The 18,276-nt window shown below is 44.0% G+C and overlaps 1 protein-coding gene across 3 annotated transcripts in view; it reads right to left on the bottom strand.

Moving 5' to 3' along the window:
• The window catches only part of CEP164 (centrosomal protein 164), a 70,441-nt gene that overhangs the window by 46,224 nt on the left and 5,941 nt on the right, over positions 1–18,276 (bottom strand). For all 3 annotated transcript variants that reach the window (XM_053594777.1, XM_053594778.1, XM_053594779.1), the window contains exons 2-4: positions 14,079–14,181; positions 8,844–8,955; positions 2,917–3,121 (exon numbers count right to left, since the gene is read on the bottom strand). In XM_053594777.1, the coding sequence (XP_053450752.1) occupies positions 2,917–3,121; positions 8,844–8,955; positions 14,079–14,160 (399 nt within the window). In that variant the 5' untranslated portion in view covers positions 14,161–14,181. The remainder of the gene's footprint in view (positions 1–2,916; positions 3,122–8,843; positions 8,956–14,078; positions 14,182–18,276) is intronic.

Here is an 18,276-nt window from a genome sequence, read left to right as displayed (position 1 = left end):
TCCCCCAGCATGCATGGGCTCTTCCCTTTCTTAAAGGAGCCCTCACTTCTAGCCTGCATCTCTTGGTCTAGGTCCAGATCAGCAAGCCCAGGTGATGAGAGAGGGGACAGCCCACGGAGAAAGGAAGAAGGCAGAAGTCCCTGTTCAGGCTGTGTTTCCTAGATGGGTATATAAATATGCAGAGAAAACTAAGACAAAGCACTTCTAATTTATACTTGCTACCTTAGCCCTTTGCAAGCCCTTAGCAGAAACCCACCCTCCATTTAAAATGAAACACAAACCAAAAAGGAAAGAAAAGATAAAAAACTCCCTTGAGCTAAAATTATGAAAAATAAATAAAATAAAATTATATCGTATTCTGGGCTCCAGTTTCCTTCTCTATAAGGAGGCGGCTAGACTAGGGGCCTCGCTCAATGGCTTGTAAACCTTACTCCATAGAACCTGGGAGGGTCAGTACATCGGGGACCCCTACAGTGTACATGCCATAAAGAAGAGGCATCACCAAGACCCAGGTGCAACCAAAGCAGCTACGCTTCTTCCTTCTTTTCTTTTTTCTTAGAGAAGGGGTGTTGCTCTGTCTCCTAGGCTGGAGTGCAATGGTATGATCATAGCTCACTGTAACCTTCAACTCCTAGGCTTACGCCATCCTCCTGCCTCACCCTCCCGAGTAGCTGGAACCACAGGCACACTAACATACTTGGCTAAATTTTTTGGTTTTTGTAAAGACCAGGTCTTACTAAGTTACCCCAGTTGGTCTCAAACTCCAGGCCTCAAGCAATCCTCCCACCTTGACTTGCCAAAGTGCTGGAACTATAGGTGTGAGCCACCATACCTAGTCCATTTATTTTTTTATAAGCTAGAACTCTATAGAAGAGGCAACTTTAAGTCCACTGACACAAGTCTGAAAATCACCAACCAGGATTATCCCCAAGGTACCATTCATCTCTCAGGTTCTGTGATTAGCTTTATAAAATCCACTAACCTTATCAAGGATTCCAGACATTTTCTAAGAGGGAGAGAAGAAGGGAAGTATAACCAGTGACCTGAAACCTAGAAATTCAATCTAATATTTTCTACCAAAAGCACAGGTTGGTACTGCTTGGGAGATGTCCACATGGTCACAAACCCTCAAGGCTAAAAGAAATCCTAAAAAAAAAAAAACCCCAAAATCAACTACCCCCTCCAAACCTTCACCCTAAACACCACCTGGCTGTCAGTGCATACCTCCACAGAGTCTCAACCACCTAAGCCGGGACTGCACAGGCCTGTCCCCTGGACAAACTCAAGTCTCAAGGTCCGTCCTGAGCCCTAAGAACCAGACTGACAGCCTACAACTGTTTAGTTGTCCTCATTTCCTGAAACCACAGATAAAACCCTTTTTAACAGGGATTTCCAAGAACTCAATCACACACCCACAACCCAATCTTTTACCCAACTCTCAGCTCTTCTTTCTCCACCTTTAGTTATGCCAGAGCCTATCCAGATGGCTGATTTATCATTTCAAAGAACTCCAAGTTAGTGAAAAGCCCATCAGCCACCTTTTGCCTTTCAAACACATGATATTAGAAAATTCAACGCATTTGGCAATTACTTGTCCTCTTTCCTTTATCTGGAGGAATAGGTTTATTATCTTGCTTCTCAGAACCATGAGTAGTACGTCAGGGAGGAGAGGGAAGAGGAAAGTGTCCACAGAAAGCTCAGACATAGCAACAAGGATAAATCCATTAACAACCATTCAAAGCTAGAACTGGCACCTCTGGAAAGAAGGCAGATGGATAAAATCGTCACTGAGAAGTAAGCACAAGGCTCTGGTGGGAACTAAAGACTATCAACAAAAGAGCAAAACAACTGGACCACTGAAAGGGTAGAAAAGATATTCCTAGTGCTTCCTCCCCCTCCCCCCGCTGAACTGAGTTCCTATGGCCCTCCCTCTCCTGAGGGGACCCCCACCTGTCCCATGCCTGAGTGAAGGGAAGAAGGCCTGCATGAAGCTTTCCCTGCACCACCACAGCACCCTGGGAGAGTCTGGGCCTCACTTCAGTATGGCTCGAAGTCTCAGCTGCTTCACCTAAAAAATTAAAGTGATAAGTCTACCTCCTAGGTTCAAATGCGCTGGAGGGACAAATAAAACAATAACAGATAAATGCACTTTGAAATCCTAATACACGTGGATCACACTGCAATTAAATTTCAGTTCTCCATCATTAACTGAGCACAGTGTAGATAAAAGCCCAAGGCTTTTCTTTTGGATCTTGAAAGCACTGGTGTTTGACAACTGAATTATGGCTACATCTGACATCTAGGAATTCACAGCACTTTAAGACAATAATGAAGCCACACAAGGAAGGCCTGACTCTGAAGGAAGAGAAAGGACACTCTGCTCATCTAAACTCACTGCTTTCCCCCAACTGCTCCCCGTCCCCACTCTCCAGAGCAGCAATACCATCACTACTACCAGTACTGTGAAACGCCACCCTCAGAGGAGTGCTCCCTCTCACTAATCCTATTAGGTAACGTGTGCTTCTCAAGTGGGGAAACAAGAAAATGTTTAGAGAAGGTAACAACTTTTCCTTCTCTAAAAGGAAAATATGCTAGAAGACAGGCAAAATTCAGATGATGTACTGTCAAGAATTTACCTAAGTAGGACCACTCTAAGTTGATGACCCAAGGGACTGTAACAAACTGGCCAACATGTGGAGGTGGTCAGCATAACATACAGTACACGTCTGGTTTATGAAAATGATGTCGACCTAAGAAGGTGGTCAGTGTAGGGAGCTGGTCAACCATGGAGGTTCTACTGTATGTTGTTATAGTTCTTACCCTCCCAGCTAAAGATACCTGGAGGTTCCTAATATTCCCTCAAGCTTTAGCCCTGGCCTCTCTTAGAGGTGGCATCCACTGATGCCACTGACTCACCAGGACATTTTTGGAGGTCTCTCTGTCCTTCTTGTCTTTCTTTTCCTTTTTCTTTTTTTTGTCTTTCTTCTTAATGGCCCCAGGAGTTGACAGCTTCCCCCGCTCTTGGATCACCAAGTTCCGATAGTGCTCATCACATGGATGGTCCCACGTGGATTGCCCATTAGCAAAGTTGAAATAGTAAATGTCACCTGTGATGTCCTGGCTAGGGATGAGCAGAGTTCAGAAGTTAGTCCCCGCTCAGGTACAAAGCTACAGTATTTAGGAAAAAGAAGAAAAAGAGGGAGAAGGTAGAAAAGGAGGAGTCTGAGCAAGAGGAATGCATAGTGAAAGCTCTGATTTCGCAAGACTATAAATGCATAAGAAGTAATAATCCAAGCTAGTGTGAACCAATGGTAAAAGAAAATAATATAGATGTATTTCAGGAATCTGTGTTTCACATGAACAAGACCAAAGTAAACCATTCATCCCATCCACCACTAACAATAATCTATTCAGATAGCTAACAAGAAAAAGAATCCCATTTACAACAGTAATGCAAAGGATAAAATACTCAGGAATAAATAAAAAATATGCAAAATCTTTATCAAGCTTTACTGAAGTCAGAGGATAAAAGAAAAAACAATCGGAGAGATATTCTATGTTCCAGAATAGAAAGATTCAAGTTTGTAAAGATGCCAATAATCCTTAAATTAATGTATAAAGCAAATACAATCCCAATCAAGCTCCTTTTGAAACCTGACAAGCTGAATCTCAATATAAATAAAAGGGAAAATGAGCAGAAATAGAAAAATATCAGGGGTAAAAAAAGACAATGACAGAAGACATTCAAATGACAAATAAGCACATCAAAAGATGTTCAACATCACTAAACATTAGGAAAAGGCAAATCAAACTACAATGAAATACCATTTCACACCCATTAGCGAGGCTATCGTCAAAAACCAAAAAAATAACAAGTGTTAGCCGGTATGCAGAGAAACTGAAACCCTTATGCATTACTAGTGGGACTGTAAAATGGTATAACCACTATTACAAATAGCACAGCAGTTCCTAAAAAAAAAAAACTAAACACAGGAGGCACCTGTGGCTCAGTGAGTAGGGCGCCAGCCCCATATGCCAAGGGTGGCGGGTTCAAACACAGCCCCGGCCAAACTGCAACAAAAAAAATAGCCGGGCGTTGTGGCGGGCGCCTGTAGTCCCAGCTGCTCGGGAGGCTGAGGCAAGAGAATCGCTCTAAGCCCAAGAGTTAGAGGTTGCTGTGAGCCGTGTGACGCCATGGCACTCTACCGAGGGCAGTACAGTGAGACTCTATCTCTACAAAAAAACAAAAACTAAACACACAATTACCATATGACCCAGCAATTCTAAAGTAGCAATTTAAAAAGATATTTGTACACCAATGTCCACAGCCACATTATTCACAATAGCCAAAAGGTGTTAACAACTCAAATGTCCACTGACAGATGTATGACTAAATACAACAAGGTATGTTTGTATATACGATGGAACAGTATTCCTCCTTAACGAAGAGTTAAGGCTGGGCATGATGGCTACCGCCTATAATCCCAATACTCTGAGAGGCTGAGCCAGGAAGATCACTTGAGCTCAGGAGTTCGAGACCAGCCTAAGTAAGAGCAAGACCATGTCTCTACTAAAAATAGAAAAATTAGCTGGTTGTCATGATGAGTGCCTGTAGTCCTAGCTACTGCTTGAACCCAGGAATTTAAGGTTGCTGTGAACTAGGCTGACACCATTACACTCTAACTGGGAAAACAGAAAACAAAAATAAATAAATAATAATTAAATTCTCTCACATGTTTTAAGATGGATGAAACTTGAGGATACTATGCTTACTGAAAGAAGTTAGACACAAGAGGACAAATACTTTTATGAAGTACCTTGAATAGGCAAATTCATAGAGACAGAAAGCAGAATGGTGGCTGCCAGAGGCTAAGGAGAGGGGGAAATGAGGAGCTAGTGTTTTAAGTGCTGAGAGTTTCAGTTTGCAAGATGAAGAGTTCTGGAGATGGACAATAGTGAGGGCTGCACAACATTGTGAAGGTACTTAATGCTGCTAACCTGTAACCAAAAATAGTTAAAATAGTAAATTTTCTGTTATGTATATTTTACCACAATAAAAAAAGTACAAAAAATTTTTTCTGGCTCAGTGCCTGTGGCTCAAGCAGCCAAGGCACCAGCCAAATACACCTGAGCTGGCGGGTTCGAATCCAGCCCCGTCCGCCAAACAACAATGACAGCTGCAACCAAAAAATAGCCAGGTGCTGTGGTGGGCGCCTGTAGTCCCAGCTACTTGGGAGGCGGAGGCAGGAGAATGGCTTGAGCCCAGGAGTTGGAGGTTGCTGTTAGTTGTGATGCCACAGCACTCTACCCAGGGCAACAGCTTGAGGCTCTGTCTCAAAAAAAAAAAAAAAAAATTTTTTTTCCTTCAGTATGATAAATGAAAACACAAACAAAATGAAAAGACATGAGAATGGGAGAATATAGTAGACATAATAGTAGTAAGAACACTAATATCCAGAATAATCAGAGTTCTATCACCTTCACTAGAAATAAAAAGACAGGCAACCCAGGGCGGTGCCTGTGGCTCAGTCGGTAAGGCGCCGGCCCCATATACCGAGGGTGGCGGGTTCAAACCCAGCGCCGGCTGAACTGCAACCAAGAAATAGCTGGGCGTTGTGGCGGGCGCCTGTAGTCCCAGCTACTCGGGAGGCTGAGGCAAGAGAATCGCTTCAGCTCAGGAGCTGGAGGTTGCTGTGAGCTGTGTGAGGCCACGGCACTCTACCGAGGGCCATAAAGTGAGACTCTGTCTCTACAAAAAAAAAAAAAAAAGACAGGCAACCCAATAGACAAAAGGCAAAAGATAGAAAGAAGCAAATCACAAAAGATAAACAAATGGTCAACAGATAGCCAATTCGACTAAGAACAACTTGGAAATTGCAAATTAAAATAATCAGGCATAATTTCTTGCCTTTGGAATAACTTTTTTTAGATTGACAATTTTTTTTTTTTTTTTTTTTGAGACAGAGAAAGAAAAAGAAGCTTCTTTCCAGCTTGGCTCCCACAAAGAAGGGTGGCAAGAAGAAGAAGGGCCGCTCTGCCGTCAACAGGGTGGTGACTCGAGAATGCACCATCGACATTCACAAGTGCATCCATGGAGTGGGCTTCAAGAAGCGTGCCCCTCAGGCACTCGAAGAGATCCAGAAATTTGCCACGAAAGAGATGGGGACTCCAGATGTGCGCATTGATACCAGGCTCAACAAAGCTGTCTGGGCCAAAGGCATAAGGAATGTCCCGTACCGTATCTATGTGTGGTTGTCCAGAAAACATAATGAAGATTATGAAGATTCACCAAAGATTATGATGAAGATTCACCAAACAAGCTCTATACTTTGGTTTACCTATGTACCTGTTACCACTTTCAAAAATCTACAGACAGTCAGCAATGCCCCTTTCTCCAGCTTTCAATAAAATTTGTTTTCCTAAAAAAAAAAAAACTCTGCAGACAGTCAACATGGATGAGAACTGGTGATTGTTAGACACATCAAATAAAGTTACAAAACCAAAAAAAAAAAAAAAAAAGAAATCTAAATACAGTAAATGGAAAGACTCAATATTTCAATATTGTTTCCCCAAATTGATTTATAGATTCAGTGCAATTTACAATCAAAATCCTAATAGGAAACTGATAAGCTAATTCTTTTTTTTTTTTTTTGTAGAGACAGAGTCTCACTTTATGGCCCTCGGTAGAGTGCCGTGGCGTCACACAGCTCACAGCAACCTCCAACTCCTGGGCTTAGGCGATTCTCCTGCCTCAGCCTCCCGAGTAGCTGAGACTACAGATGCCCGCCACAACACCCGGCTATTTTTTTGTTGTTGTTGTTGTTGTTGTTGCAATTTGGCCAGGGCTGCGTTTGAACCCGCCACCCTCGGTATATGGGGCCGGCGCCCTGCTCACTGAGCCACAGGCACCGCCCTGATAAGCTAATTCTAAAATTCACGTAGAAATGCAAAAGATCTAGAATGTGACTTTGAAATGGAGAACGAAGTTGGAAGATTTACTCTAAATGATCTCAAGATTTATTATAAAACCTAGAGTAACCAAGATAGAATGGTAATGATATAAAGACAAACAGATCAATGGAAGAGAACAGAGAATCCAGAACTCTCACATACATAGTGAATTTGGAAAATATCTAAATATTCTCAGGGGCCGGGTACGGTGGCTCACACCTATAATCCTAGCACTCTGGGAGGCCAAGGTGGACTGCCTGAGGTCAAGAGTTGAAGACCAGCCTGAGCAAGAGCAAGACCCTGTCTCTACTAAAAAATAGAAAAACTGAGACAAAAAGATTGCTTGAGCCCAAAAGTTGGAGGTTGCTAAGCTATGATGACAGCATGGCATTCTACCCAAGGAGACAGCTTAAGACTCTGTCTCAAAAGAAAAAAAACTCCTTCAATATAAGAATAGTCAAATAAATCAAGATTTTTAATAATTTTGGTACTTTATATATGGAAAAGTATGCAGCTGATAAAATAATAAGGTAGACCTACACAAACTGATACTGAAGATCATTATATATAATAGGGCACTTATGTTTAAAAAACCAAACCGTGTGTGTGCATGGGTGCGTGTGTACTCAAAGGTCTGAAAGGAACTTACCAATTAAAAGTAATTACCCTTGGGAAAAGGAGTATGGTAAAAGATAACATACATACATAAGTTTTAATGGTTTACGTTATTTTAAAAAGCAAAAAATAGTTCACACTCTCCTTACAGGACAAGGAAGTGTTAGCTACCACTAGCAGTACGTGAAGGCAGCTGGCACAAAGCCCAGCACAGAGCTGGACAACGACCAGGGGTTTCCTACCTTCCACCAGGGTGGCGGATTGGAAACAGAAACCGCAATCCTATAAACTTACCCTACACACCATGAGTTCTCAGCAAGTGTGTAAAGCGCTGATGGACTTACCACAAGAAAGGTATCATGAAACTGGAGAAGGTCCAAGGAAAGGCGGCTAAAAATCAAGAGAACAAGAAGCCTGCCATGTGAGGAAAAGCTGAAAGGATTAGGATTTTTCAGCTGAGAACAGTAAGGCAACAACTGTAGTCACTTTGAAGTATGGCCAACACAGCGCAAGAGGGGACCCCCTCAGACATCTGTGGCCCATTCTGGGATAAACTTAGGTAAACCCCAACCTAAGGTAGGACATAAGTAAACTGCTACTCACTTCAGGAGACAACTCGGAATGAGCTCTGTGCACGTGATGAGGAAGAGGAAGCTGAGGAGAAGACAGAGCAGACACAGAGAAGACAGACACCAGTGTCACCGTGAGTGGTCTCAGGAGGGAGATGGCCACAGGGAGATAACTAAGGTAAGCGAATCACTGCTCCTTGCAATTCTAAGAGTTCTAACTGAAACTGAAAACACAAATGAATCCATAAATACAGAACCTATTCATAAACAAGATACATGAATTCGGGGTGGCAGAGCCACTGTGCCCCCAAGGCAGACGAAAACCCTTTGCCAGCCAGTGCAGCCTCAGTGCAAACCTCTTTAGCACCAGCGTCCATTTGGACATGCTAAGGAGGTACACTGTCTCCTTCAAGATCAGTCTGCAAGAAGTGGCAAAGAGAAATACCTCCTCAGCACATCGGAAACAGATGCTGGTGCCAGAGGACCTGTGTGGGCTTGGATGAGTGCTGAGCCCCTCACAGAGACCAGCCAGACAGCCTATGCTCAGGCCTGAAACATCAAGTAGCCTAGCAGAAGAATGGCATAGTGCTGTCCCTGACTGGGCAGGACAGGTTTAGAAAAGCTGGCCGACTACTACAGATTTCCAGTGTTCAGTTCCCTGTGCCTCTGAAAGGCCAAGTCAGTGGGCCGCATCCTCTTCTGACTTACCAGGGTTTCCACTCCACAGGCAGTGGGGCCACAATGCCCTCCCTTGCCAGCCACATCAGTTCCGGTTCCTTGATGGGATCGATACCAATCTCTCTGGCAAATTCAAGAATTTCTGCAAGGAGAGGCAGAGGTAGGAAAGTAAGAGACATGAGGGGAAAGGGGGGGGGGATGAAAAGAAGAAAAAAAATCACAATCAATATTTTCTTTACTTTGCCATTACTTTTAACTGTCTTCAATGAAAAAATATTATTTTTCAGAAGCCATGACACTCTGAGCTGGGGCAATAGAGTAAGACTTTGTCTCAAAAACAAAACAAAAAATAAATAAATAAAACATTATTTCTCTAAATAGAAATAAATGTTGTTTCTTTACATCACGATTTATAAATGGCACACTTGAATCTGGACATGCTATCTCCATACTACAAGAAGATAATCTAAGCCAGGTGTAGTGTTTTGAACCTATAATTCCACCTACTCAGGAGGCCAAGGCAAGAGGATCACTTGTGTCCAGAAGTTTGAGGCTGTGGTGAGATATGATTGCACCACTACACTCCACCTTGGGCGACAGAGCAAGACTCTGAGTCAGGAAAAAAAGAGAGAGAGAGAGAAAAGAAAAAAGTATAATCTGAAGGCAAGTATAAAAAAGGCAAAAAAATAAAAGCAAGACTTCAGGGAAGAACGCTGATAGCCATGACCAGAAACATCCAAGATGCGTATAGCCTTTCCAGGACAGCAGCTCTCCTAAGATTTGCAAAAGCACTCATCACTCATTCAAGAAGCACATTCTGAATGACTATAGATGACTAAGCTTCTTGAAAACCTTACAAATACACAAACTGAGTACAACCCACGTGATATATGCTGTAATGGAGACACATCCCGTGTGCCATGGGAACACAGAGAAGGCAGTGGCTGACTGTGCCTAGAGACAGGGAGTTCTCTGTGCTGAGAAAGTGGATGGAGCTGAGGCAGACTGCTCCCCCACCTACTGAAACCGCTCATCCATTAAGGGAGCTGCTTCTTGTTCAATTTTGCTGTATTTCGTGAACTCTAATACTTTTGTTGTATTTTCTTTTTTTTTTGTACAGACGGAGTCTCACTGTACCGCCCTCGGTAGAGTGCCGTGGCGTCACACGGCTCACAGCAACCTCTAACTCTTGGGCTTACGCGATTCTCTTGCCTCAGCCTCCCGAGCAGCTGGGACTACAGGCGCCCGCCACAACGCCCGGCTGATTTTTTGTTGCAGTTTGGCCGGGGCTGGGTTTGAACCCGCCACCCTCGGCATATGGGGCCGGCACCCTACTCACTGAGCCACAGGCGCCGCCCTGTTGTATTTTCTAGAATCAAGCATTTAAAAGAACTCCTTTCCCACAGAACTGAAGGAACAGGAAAGACATTATGTACTGAGTCAAGAGCAATCTCATCTAGAGGGAAAAAAAGACGGATGAGATGACCATTGGAATGTGTCACCAGAGCCCCCAGGAATAATGAAATAAACACCCAAGGGACATCAATGCTTAAGCTGGTAATACCCCAGGCCAGAAAGGCATCGCCAATATGAGTTATCTTAGTAGAAAATACAGAGATCGGGCGGCGCCTGTGGCTCAGTCGGTGGGGCGCCGGCCCCACATACCAAGGGTGGCGGGTTCAAGCCCGGCCCTGGCCAAACTGCAACCAAAAAATAGCCGGGTGTTGTGGCGGGCGCCTGTAGTCCCAGCTACTCGGGAGGCTGAGGCAAGAGAATCACTTAAGCCCAGAAGTTGGAGGTTGCTGTGAGCTGTGTGAGGCCACGGCACTCTACCGAGGGCCATAAAGTGAGACTCTGTCTTTACAAAAAAAAGAAAATACAGAGATTAACATAGCTGAGGACTAGGAAAGAAAAAAACATTTTTTCAAAGGACCAGTTAGAATTTGGTTGGCCAAGGACTAATTTATTCATTAATTTCACAAATATTTTTTTAGTGCCTCCTATGTATGAGTCACTGTGTGCCATGAATTAAGAAAAACAGACACCACTCTTACGGAGCTTACATTCTAGCAGAAGAGATTCCCCAGCAAGGAAGTAAACAGCCAAAGAATCAAAGCTTCTGATAAATGCAATGAAGGAAGTAAATGAAATATGAGCTAGATAAATGCAATGAAGGAAGTAAATGAAATATGAGCTAGACAATGTCAAAGAGGAGGGGCGGTCCTCCAGAAAGGACCCTTAAGGAAGGCCTCTCAGCAACGCTGACACCCAGTTGAAACCTGCGGGAGACAAGGAGCCAGCCATGCAGAGCACTGAGGAAAGAGTATTCAGGCTTAAGCAGAGCGGGTATAAAGGGCCTGTGGCGAGAAGCATGTTGGCCCCTCTGGGGACTATTAGACAGACAATGTTTCTGGCAGAGTGTGCCTGGCGGGCAGGGCCAGGTTGCACAGAGCCCTGCAATCCCATCAAGGGTGTTGAGTTTGGGTATTAAAAGCACAGACCTGAAGTGATCTGCTATATCCTGTAAGATCATTCTGGCTACCATGAGGGATACAGAATGGACAAGAACAAGAGTACAAGCAGCAAAGCTTATCGGGAAGCTAACTGAGCTTGTCCAGAAAGAGAAAACGCTGGCTCGAGATTAGAATACCCACAGTTGGACTGAGCACAAGAGAGTTTTTATAAACATCCTTAGGAAACTCAGACCCCATTTACATCAGCCACCAAAACAGACAGCATATTTAAAAAATAAACTGAGCACAAAATATGCAAGACCTCTATGAAGAAAACTTGAAGTCAATCTGAAAGAAACAAAAAAAGACATAAATGGAAAGAAAGATGATGTTCTTGGATAGGGAGACCTAATTTCATAGAGATGTCAGTCTTCCCTAAGTTAATTCAAATATTTAACACAATTTTCCCCAAATATCAACAGTTCCCCCATACATAGTCCTCTCCAGAACATGACAAGACAGCCAAGTAAACTGAAAAGAAGGTGAGCAAGGCCAGGCATACTGGCTCATCACTATAATCTCAGCATTTTGGGAGGCTGAGGCAAGAGGACTATTTGAGGCTAGGAGTTCAAGACTAGCCTAAGCAACAGAGTAAGACACCCATCTCCAAAATCTCATGCTAGAGACAAAATCTCACTCTGTTGCCCAAGCTAAAGTGCTGTGGCATCGACCTAGCTCGCGGCAACTTCAAATACCTGGGTTTAAGCAATCCCTCTGCCTCAGCTTCCCAAGTAGCTGGGACTATAGGCAACTGCCATAATGCCCAGCTAATTTTTCTATTTTTAGTAGAGATGGGGTCTTGCTTTTGCTCAGGCTGGTCTCAAACTCCTGACCTCAAGTGATCCTCCCACCTCAGGCTCCCAGAGTGCTAAGATTATAGGCGGGAGCCACTGTACCCAGGCCTACAAAAAAATTTGTGTTAAATTAGCCAGGCATGGTGATGTGCACTTATAGTCCCAGGTACTTGGGCAGAAATACTTGAGCCCAAGAGTTTGAGACTGCAGTGAGCTATGATGACATCACTGCACTCTAGCCCAAGCAATAGCACGAACCCCTATCTCAAAAAAGGGGGGGAGGGAAAAAAACAAGAGGGTATTTTAGCCCTTCAAAATGTTAGCACGTATGCTGTAGCCTAAGTAATTTAAGATTACAATAGTGGTGTACGAATAGGCTGCCCAATGGAAGAGAGAATAGCCCCAAATACAGACAGACAGACAGGGATCTGAAGGCATCTAAATCCATGTCCGGATGCTGCCTCTGTGGGAAGAGGAACTATCGCATTAGTGTTGTGGAACCAAAACTAGAAGGGAACATCAGAGAAGTATTGTATCCTTGGAGGTGGGAATGCTTTTCAACTGTGATCAATAATTCAGATGCCGTATGAGAATGAACTGACAGATTTAACATAAAAATAAAAAAACTTTTACGTGGAAAACGAACACCCCCTGCTGTAAGCAAAGTCCAGGGTTTAAGGTGAGATCCGTATGTTTGTGGAGATGCAAGAATTGTGACCCTGCTCTCAAACAGGGTCACAAATGACCTGAACTATAAGCAAAATTTGTGTGTCTAGGTCCGTAGCTCATGGAAAATTTTCAGTCCATAAAAATAGCTAAGTGCTGCAAAGTGCAGGCCCTGGAGTTGGAATACCTAGAGGTGAATTGTAGCTACACCACTTAATAAAATTGTGTAATTATAGGAAAGTTACATAATCCTCTGTGCCTGGGTATCCTCATCTATAAAATGGGAGGAGTTGTTGTGAGGGGTCAACGGGTAATACACGTAAAGTTCTTTTTTCTTTTTTTTTTTTTTTGAGACAGAGTCTCACTATGTCACCCTTGGTAGAGTTCTTTTTTTTTTTTTGAGACAGAGTCTCACTATGTCACCCTTGGTAGAGTTCTTTTTTTTTTTTTGAGACAGAGTCTCACTATGTCACCCTTGGTAGAGTGCCGTGGCATCACAGCTCACAGCAACCTCAAAATCTCAAACTCTTGGGCTTAAGCGATTCTCTTGCCTCAGCCTCCCGAGAAGCTGGGACTACAGGCACCCACCACAACGCCCAGCTATTTTCTTGTTGCGGTTGTCGTTGTTTAGCAGGCCTGGGCCAGGTTCAAAACTTGCTGCCCCGGTGTATGTGGCCAGCGCCCTAACCACCAAGTACGGGTGCCGAGCCACATGTAAAGTTCTTAAGACAGAGACAGGCACATACTAGCACCCAATAAATTAATTCAGGTCTGGCCTCTAGTGGAAAAAATAAATAAATGCACGTTATTATAATTATTAATACTTTTTTTTAAATACTGCTTTAAGTTTGTTCTTAAGAAATTGGGTTTCCCCTTGTCTCAGGACACACTGTACCCCTTTCACGATATCCCTTATTATATTTCCAGTTAAAACTAATCATTGATCTAACCCAGAGTCAGCAAACTTTTTCTGTAAAAGGCCAGACATCAGTAAATATTAAACTTTGTGGGTCATAGTCTCTGTCACAACTACTCACCTCTGCTGTTGGAGCATAAAAGCAGACATAGACAATATATAAGCAAACAAGCACGACTGTTTTCCAAAAAAAATTCATTCGCAGAAATAGACAACAGCTAAGGTATGCCCATGGGGTACATACTTTGCCAAACTTTGATCTAACCCAAATTTACTAAGCAGCCCTGTGCATGTACCATGCTTTGCTTTGAAAGAACAAAAATAAACCAGACATGATCCTGACCCTTAAAAAACTAATATAATACAGGTCTCTTACCTTGTTCACTGGGAATGTAGGTCTCATCGTAATTTTCCTCCAGGACCAGCTGGTCTCCAATGCGGATGGGTCGTGCGGCCATGATTGGTCTGGGCTCAAACACCTAGATCCCAGAGACCCCGACCCAAAGAGAAAAATCAGTGACCCAGCTTAAATGGAGAAAAGGTGGAGCTGGATCAGGGAGTGCCTGAGTCAAACTGACTTGGCTGGGGACTGTCCAGGCTCCAGGGACAGTGGAGCGTGGTACAACCAAAAGCTCAAAACTCAGGCTCTGCACCTGGGAAAGTTCCCTGAGACACATCTCCCAAAATTTCCTTACTCACGTCTTTTCTAGAACCAGGTAAGGCAATGCTCTGAACAAAAGATCTGCAACCCTGGCTCCGTCAAGAGTTTGACTTCATATCCCCACCCCCAAATAGGACAAAGAATTATAGTACCAAACCACCAAGAGAAAAAACCCTAGTGACACCAAAATAATCAGCAAGCAGCACACGGACACCTATGTGCAGCACACCCTAGTGCACAGGCCCACCACCTCAACACACATCCAACAATGCCCTCAGGGAGCCTGCAATCCAGGGGAGGGAGCACAACCACCACAGTACCAGGAGACAGACAGGGAAAAGCCCTGCTCCCAGAACAGAGATAGGAGCCACAAACGCCCCCCACCCCACCCACCCCCAAGGGGTGAAGGATACTAACAAGAATACTACTAACGGTGAGAAAGGCATTCTAGACAGAGGAAGCATTATGTGCAGACAGGTGTTCAGGAGTGCCGGACTCGAGTGGAAGGCCGATTCAGGGCTGGTCTTGTAGACCATGCTAAAGAGCCTCAATCCTGCCCTACAGCAGAAGGGAGTCACTGAGAGCTCTGGTGGAAGAAAGTATCACAGGGAGGCCTTTTTTTAGGATAAGAACTCTGGCAGGACTGATATGGCTTGATTGGAGAAATGAGACTGGTGTCAGGAAAACCACTTGAGGTGGCTGCCGTCCAGTGGAAAGATGACAAGGGTCAAACTAGGGCAGAAGAAGTGGGAATGTAGAAAGAATGTATACGATGGACACAGTGGCATTAGGCTTAAAAGGACCCGGAGGTAAGGTGGAAAGGAGCGGAAAGGAGCTGCAAGGGGCTAGTTTTTGTCCCTCCATACATCATACATTGAAGCCCTGGATCTGGATATAGGGTCTCTAGGAGATAATTAACGTTAAATGAGGACATGAGGGTGGCACCCCTGACCTGCTGGGATTAGGGTCCTCATAAGGAGAAGGGAGACCAGAGCCCAAGCTCCCTCGCTCTTTTCCACATGAGGACATAACAAGTAGGCAGCTGCCAAACTGCTTAACTGACAAGCTGGTGCAGTTCTAGCCCTAGTCCCACCCCACCTCAGGAACCCCAGATCCCTCCAACTCTCCCTTTGGTAGCTCCCAGGATAAAGCAGAGGAGTCAGCCACACCAGGTGTGGCCAACAGGAGTCTGGAGCCACAGGTCCTGACTTCAGAAGTTGTCACTGTTCCACCTGGAGCAGCAAGCTTGGAGCACAGAGCATGAAACGGCACTCTTCAAGCAGAAAGACCCAGCTGTAAAAAAGGAGGTCATGACCTGACCTGGAATGATGCTCAGGAAAGATCCCTAGAGAAAGCCAATAAGTGAAAAAGTGTCCATCAAGGACCATTAGTTACTGTGGCCCCTTCTCTCTGGCACAACCGCTGAGAGGTGGGCAACGGAGGTGTCCTGCCTTAGGAATCACAAGACATCATTTCCTTTTTTCTTTTTGAGACAGAGCCTCAAGCTGTCGCCCTGGGTAAAGTGCCGTAAAATCACAGCTCACAGCAACCTCCAACTCCTAGACTTAAGCGATTCTTTTGCCTCATCCTCACAAGTAGCTGGGACTACAGGTGCCCGCCACAATGCCCAGCTATTTTTTGGCTGTAGTTGTCACTGTTGTTTGGCAGGCCCGGGCAGGATTCAAACCCACCAGCTCTGGTATACGTATGTGGCTGGCGCCTTAGCCGCCTGAGCTACAGGTGCTGAGCCGACACTGTTTCCTTTATCAGTCCACTGGACTCCAAGGGAGCTACCCTCTGCCCCCTCTGATCCCACCATGCCACCTCTAAGCAGGAAGAAAATCCCAAAGGAAAAAGGATTCTTCTCTGCAGTGAAGAAGGTGAAGTAGGAATCTGCTCTTGACCTGAAGAACCCCTAATATCCTGTGCACATAATGCTCAAATCTCTGAATCCTTAATCCTCTTATTTAGAGAGAGAAGGAAAAGGAAAAGAGGGTCCGTGCGCTGGGGGGACTCAATAGTAGCCTGGACCTCAGTGTGAACAAAGATTGATCAAATATGTGCTCCATGCAGGGCACTGTCTTAATTATCTCAGAGAAAATGAGAAATTCTGCATTTGAGCAATGTCACCTATCCCAAGATACATACCATCTCCAGAAAGCACAGGAGAGGTATATTCTCTGCCCTCACGGCAAAAAACCTGATTAGCAATATATATACTAATCTATATTTAACTATTTAAAGATCAGAAAAACCTGAAAAATCTGACTTTATAAAGCATCAAAATTCTAAATAAATCTTCTGCCAGAAAAAAAATTAAAATATAGGTGGGCTGTACTCTACTTTCTTTCCTTGCCTTACCCGGTTTCAGAAAAGATGTAAGTAAGGACAGGGGCAAGGGAGAGAAATCGTATCTGTTTAATGGCTACTAGAAATCATTCACTTGAGGACTACATGGGTTGCTATGAAAGTTTTGAGACAGATAGTGTTATGGTCCATTACTTCACTTCCAAAAAACACAGTTAACAGCGGGTGGCGCCTGTGGCTCAAGGAGTAGGGCGCTGGTCCCATATGGTGGAGGTGGTGGGTTCAAACCCAGCCCCGGCCAAAAACCACAAAAAAAAAAAAAAAAAAAACACAGTTAACAGGAAGGCCTGATTCACCTGTCCAAGTTTCAATGTGCTGGGTTTATCAGTATTGCCAAGAGGGCTTCATTTGTTTCCTCCTGTGCAGACTCTATGTTTCTTTTTTTTTTTAATTATAGGGTCACTAAAATTAAAATATTCCTGAATTTTATAGTTCAGCATTAATATCACCACATGTATACAAATGGTATAAAACAAGTACAGTGGGTTTTTTGTTTGTTTTTTTTTTTTTGAGGCAGAGTCTCACTTTCTTGCCCCAGTAGAGTGCTGTGGCATCATAGCTCACAGCAACCTCAAACTCCTAGGCTCAAGCAATTCTCTTGCCTCAGCCTCCCAAGTAGCTGAGACTACAGGCACCTGCCACAACACACCTGGCTATTTTTTAGAGATGGGATCTCACTCTTTTCAGGCTGGTCTCGAACTTGTGAGTTCAAGCAATCCACCCACCTCGGCCTCCCAGAGTGCTGGGATTACAAGTGTGAGCCACCACACCCAACCTAATACAGTGGTATTTTTAATACAAAATAAACATCTGTTTTATGGAAAAACTATACTTCGTATCTACACAGACAGCTCATCTTTTCCAAACAATAGGCAAAATTAAAATTAACTACAAAATCTCCAAAACAAGGAAACTGCTTCAGTTTAGGCTACTCCAGGAAAAATAGACCCATAACACATTACAAGGGTGATCTAAAGATTGTAGCTGGACTTAACTAAGATTTTATGTTTCTTGATTTTTTTTTTTTGTATCTCAAAACTTTCATAACAACCCATGTATTTACTAGTATCTACCAAGTTTATTTCTAGGCACAGAGACGCAATGGTGATTAAAAAGACTTTCACCTGCTATTCCCCAGAGCTACAATCTCGTGAGGGAGTGGAAAAAACAATCAGTCACAGATAAATGTATAATTATAACTGAGGGAAGACCTCTGAAGGAAGTGAGCCCCGTTCAGACAATGCCGAAGCTCTGAGAATAGAAGGATGAGCAGACATTCATCAGACAAGGAGAAAAGGAAGCCACTGGCTAACAGAAGAAGCAGTTTGTACAAAGGCAAAATGGAGCATAGTCAGAGATGATGCTGGGGAGGTGAGTGGGAGCCAGGCCATGCCGAAGCCTTGGTCTTCATCATAGGAGAACTGGAAGGCGGCAACAGGTGTCCCAGAACACATGTTGAAAAATCTCTCTGGTAGCCATTGGGAGCACAGACTAGAATGGAGGCCAAACTGGAAGGAAGAGAATCAAAGCAGGTGTGGCGAGATGA

This window comes from Nycticebus coucang, chromosome 6 (assembly GCF_027406575.1).
Source record: "Nycticebus coucang isolate mNycCou1 chromosome 6, mNycCou1.pri, whole genome shotgun sequence".
In the NCBI taxonomy this organism is placed as follows: domain Eukaryota; kingdom Metazoa; phylum Chordata; class Mammalia; order Primates; family Lorisidae; genus Nycticebus; species Nycticebus coucang.
This window is presented reverse-complemented; position numbering and strand designations above follow the sequence as displayed.